Consider the following 5,399-nt stretch of genomic DNA (forward strand, 5'->3'; position numbering starts at 1 on the left):
CATCTGTCTTGGATCACTTTATGAATCTAAATAGCAATAAATTGTATTTTAATGTGGTTTTCTCTTCGACTTGAGTGAATTTGTCTCTTTGTGATGTATAAAATGACATATTTCTATACATTTTTTAAGAGGTAGGCTACATGGTTGTTTTCCTCTAGATGTCGCTCGGAGCTTTTAAAAGCGTAATCTTGTATTGATCCGCATTCAAACCTCAAGATTTAGTTTTTTTTTTTACAATATATTAGATCAAGTCGGACAAATGTATATAAATCTGTTCTAGAATGCTCTATAAACAGACATTTTAATTTCCAGGCAGTGATAATCGCAGATGATTCTGATTGGTCCGTCCTGAGCAGCGCTGAGAAAAGTAACAGGCGCCACGTGACAGCCGTCGTTTCGCACTAGGCAGCTGAATGACTTTACAATAGCACACTGCCTTGCTATGTCTTCTATTTGTAGCATCACGCTAGTATGATGAATTTAAATTAAGCCTAGAGTTGTTATTTAGACGAATAATGTACAGCTTCCGGACAACGAAGCTCCGCCTACTCCACCACGTGTTTCACTCTGTTTATGGACCTGTTGAGAAACGCGTGTAGGTTTTATTTTTCTACAGCCTCAAAAATCACAATGACCAGCTGCAAATTCATAGGTGAGAAACACCGCTAATAAAGCGTCATAATCTCATGATTTCATAAGGAAACGTACGATTTATGGTCCATGCATCAGCATCTAAAAACACATTTACAGATCTATGGATATTTATGTGTGTGTCTGCAGATATTGCCATTAATCTGACAGACCCGATGTTCAAAGGAGTTTACAGAGGAACTCAGAAACATGAAGGTAATGACATGACAGCTTGTTACAATTCATGATTACAGATTCATTAGTTCATGAATATTAATGAGTAGTGCATCAATTTAATTTTTAAATGCAGTGTTGTGGTTTCTATACATAAGTTGAAAGTCTATTTTAAATAGTTTTAATGGTTTTTAGGCATTCGACTTCAATCTTGTAATGTTTTTGGTTTTATTTATTTAAAAAAAAGTCCTTCACTACTGTGATATATTTTCAATTGCATCTGGACAGTGGAAGCGTGTAGTGTGTATTTTTATTGATGGGATGGAGTAATGTGATTTGATGTTGATGTGACTGATCATCTGGTGTGTCAGATGATTTTTCTCAGGTTGTGGAGAGAGCGCTGAAGGTCGGCGTGCAGAAGGTCAGCAAAGCTCATGATTCATAAATCATATGTGATCAGACTGAGATTGATTGTGATGTCTCCTCACAGTTCATCATCACCGGAGGAAACCTGGAGGACAGCAGAGACGCGCTCAGACTCGCACAAACTCGAGGTGCTGACACTAAATCACTGCACATCCGCCCACAACCACCCTAACTGTCCATGTTTTTACATTTTAAGCATTTGTCCACAATCAGATGTTGTTTTTTAATATTGTATCCGCTGATAAATGAAATTGTTATAAATAAATCAATATCAGTCAATCTCTAAAAATAACCATATTTATTTCAGAGAAAAAAACTGATGCCTTAAGCATGGCACATAATGTGACACAACTGTAAAAGCCTGTTTTCTGTAAACGAGTGTGTCTTTGTATCATGTTGTTAAATTGAATCATTTGAATAAATATTTGCATATATACCTGAGTATAATATGTTGTATGTCAGAGGAGTTCTTCAGTACGGTGGGCTGTCACCCGACACGCTGCACTGAGTTCGATCAGCAGGGCGCAGATCAGTACCTGACGTCTCTCAAGGATCTGAGCCTCAGTAACAGGCAGAAGGTGATCGCTGTTGGAGAGTGTGGCCTCGGTAATTACATCATCTTCATCATCATCACTCCACATCATGACATCATCAAATTATCACATCATCATTACTATCACATATCAACACATCATCATCACATCATGATATTATCCTCAAAAATCTCATCACATCATCATTACATCACATCACATCATGACATCACAATCACATTAAGGCACCAGTCACATAACATCACCATCACATTATGACACTATCATGACATCATCACATCATGACATCACAATCATATCATCATGACATAATGATCACATTGACATCATTCACATCTTGACATCACCATCACATCGTGACATCATCATATAACATAATTTTTGTTGACGAAAGCAACACTAGTCATGACATCACATCATGACAATCACCGTCACATTATCCTAACATCATGACATTACCATCACAACACCGTGACATCATAACATTATCACAACATCATCATAATAATCACATCATGACATCACCGTCACATTATCATGACAATGCCATGACATCATCATCACACCATAAGATTATCACATCATAATCATCACATCATTGCATCACATTATCATGACATAACATTATCGTGACATCACCATCACATTTTCCTAGCATGACATCATCATGACATCATCATCACACCATGACATCACCATCACATTATCCTAACATCATGACATCGCCATCACATCATCATCACATCATGACATCACCATCACATCATCACACTATGACATCACCATCACGTCATGACATCACCATCATATCATCATCACCACGCCATGACATCACCATCACATTATCCTAACATAATGACATCATCACACATTGAAATCACCATCACATCATCATCACACCATGACATCACCATCACCACGTCATGACATCACCATCACATCATCACACTATGACATCACCATCACATCATCATGACATCACCATCATATTATCCTAACATTATGACATCATCACACAGTGAAATCACCATCACATCATCATCACACCATGACATCACCATCACCACTTCATGACATCACCATCACATTATCCTAACATCATGACATCATCATGACATCACACTATGACATCACCACATTATCCTATCATCATGACATCATCACACTATGACATCACCATCACATCATTACATCACCATCATATCATCATCACCACGTCATGACATCATCACATTATCCTAACATTATGACATCACCATGACATCATCACACAGTGACATCACCATCACATAATCATCACACCATGACATCACCACGTCATGGCATCACCATCACATTATCCTAACATCATGACATCACCATCACATCATGACATCACCATCATGACATCATCACATCACCATGATGACATCATCACATCATGACATCACCATCATGACATCATTATAATGACATCATGACATCACCATTATGGCATCATTACATCATGACATCACCATCATCACATCATTATGACATCATGACATCACATCATCATGACATCACCATCATGACATCACATCATGACATCATCACACCATGACATCACCATGACATCGTCATGACATCACTATCACACCATCATCACAACATCACGTCACATTATCATGCATTGACACCATCATCACGTCATTATTACATGACATCATCATCACAACATCATCCTCACCACATCATCATCCTGGTCCTCACACTGGTCTGCGTTGAGCTCTGCTCTGACTGTCTGACTCTTCACAGATTTCGACAGGCTGGAGTTTTGTCCCAAGGAAACTCAGCTCAAGTGAGTGTCTCAACACATTCAGCTGGTGATTTCTGCTCCTGTCGTGTTCATCACGTGTGTTTCTGTCACAGGTACTTCGAACGGCAGTTTGATCTGGCGGAAGAGACTCGGTTACCCATGTTCCTCCACTGCAGGAACGCTCACGCAGAGTTCCTGGGTGAGTCTCATCTGGAGGAGTGTGTGATGATGAGAGTGTGACAGGTGATCTGACATAAACACTCTGTCTGTCTGTGTGTGTGTGTGTGTCACAGACATCATGAAGAGGAACAGAGAGCGGTGTGTCGGTGGAGTGGTGAGTGTTTGATGTCAAATCACCTTTATTTCTGTAATGCTTTATATAGTACAGATTCAAAGCAGCTTCACAGAATGATCAACAGGAAAATAAGAGTGTTAATGCTACAAAATTCATTAACTATGAAACAAATCGAAACATGTTACTATTAATCTTTCTTTTGGCATCTGTTTCTCACACATTTCTGGTGTGTTTCTCAGGTTCACTCGTTTGACGGCTCTCAGCAGGACGCAGCGGCTATGGTTGATCTGGACCTGTTTATCGGTATTAACGGCTGGTGAGTTTCAGTGCGTCTGAATGACATTTCTCTCAGTTTTTATTTATCACTGATCTTTTGTTTTTCTGTATTTCAGCTCATTGAAAACAGCGGAGAATCTGGAGGTGATGAAGTCCATTCCAACCGACAGACTGATGATCGAAACAGGTTCACATTAAAACTCACAACACAGCTGTTTTCCATGTGAATATCTGTTAAACTGTAATTTGTTTTGATTAAAGCTGGATTTTCATCATTACTCCAGTCTTCAGTGTCACATGATCCTTTAGAAATCATTCTAATACACTGATTTGCCACTTAAGAAATATTTCTGATTATTAGCCATGTTGAAAACAGTTGTTAGTCTCATGCAACGGTCGTTGTCTCTGCAGACGCTCCTTGGTGCGGCATTAAAAACACTCACGCTGGAGCCAAACTGATCAAAACCACGTTCCCCACCAAGAAGAAGTGGGAGGCGGGACACTGTTTGAAAGACAGGAATGAGCCATGCCACATCATGTATGTCAGACGCTCTGCTGATCATGTGTTTCATATGTGTGCTGCGTGTGTTCAGAGGGTTTAATAGTGTTTGTGTGTTTGATATCAGACAGGTGCTGGAGGTGATGGCCGCCGTCAGGGGCGAAGATCCACTGGACCTCGCTGAAACCATCTACAACAACACTATGAGACTGTTCTTCAAGCACACCTCATGAGGATGACTTATGTTTTCATATATTTTGTATTATATAACAGATAGACAATAAACTTGACAGGAAACATGCATACTGTACTGGGTTATTATTGGTAAATACAACTATTACAGCCATTGGTGTTCATTAAAATAAAGCAGAAATTAAAGATAATTGTATGTATGTCTATATGTACGTAAAAATGAACGATTTAAATAAAAAAAAAACACATAATTCACAATATATTCAATGTTTATTTAAAGTAAATTTAGTTTACTTATTTTTTATTATTAATGTATTTTTTTTTCAGTTTTGTACATAATTTATTATAAATAAATAAAATATTTAATTAATATTTATGCAATTATAATATTAGTTAATTTATACTGGAAAAAAAATTTAAACAAAATGAAATAAAAGAATATGTAACAATTCACAATATATTCTATATGTTTATTTTATTTTTTTCCTCTATTATTTTCTGTATTTAATTGTACTTTTTTCCTTTTCACTTTGTTTTGTGAAAATCAAATTTGTTAAATCAAAACTGTAATTAATA

At 37.5% G+C, this 5,399-nt stretch overlaps 1 protein-coding gene across 1 annotated transcript; it reads left to right on the forward strand.

Annotated features, from left to right (window-relative positions):
* Positions 1-518: 518 nt before the first annotated feature.
* Positions 519-4,934, forward strand: tatdn1 (TatD DNase domain containing 1). Its single transcript, XM_073822125.1, has 12 exons — positions 519-652; positions 781-846; positions 1,176-1,225; positions 1,295-1,358; positions 1,693-1,836; positions 3,561-3,603; positions 3,675-3,760; positions 3,855-3,895; positions 4,096-4,172; positions 4,249-4,319; positions 4,544-4,670; positions 4,759-4,934. Exons 1-12 carry the CDS (start codon positions 574-576, stop codon positions 4,862-4,864), a joined length of 954 nt encoding a protein of 317 aa, XP_073678226.1. The 5' UTR covers positions 519-573; the 3' UTR covers positions 4,865-4,934.
* Positions 4,935-5,399: the final 465 nt, after the last annotated feature.

Source organism: Garra rufa, chromosome 17 (genome assembly GCF_049309525.1).
Source record: "Garra rufa chromosome 17, GarRuf1.0, whole genome shotgun sequence".
Taxonomy (NCBI): domain Eukaryota; kingdom Metazoa; phylum Chordata; class Actinopteri; order Cypriniformes; family Cyprinidae; genus Garra; species Garra rufa.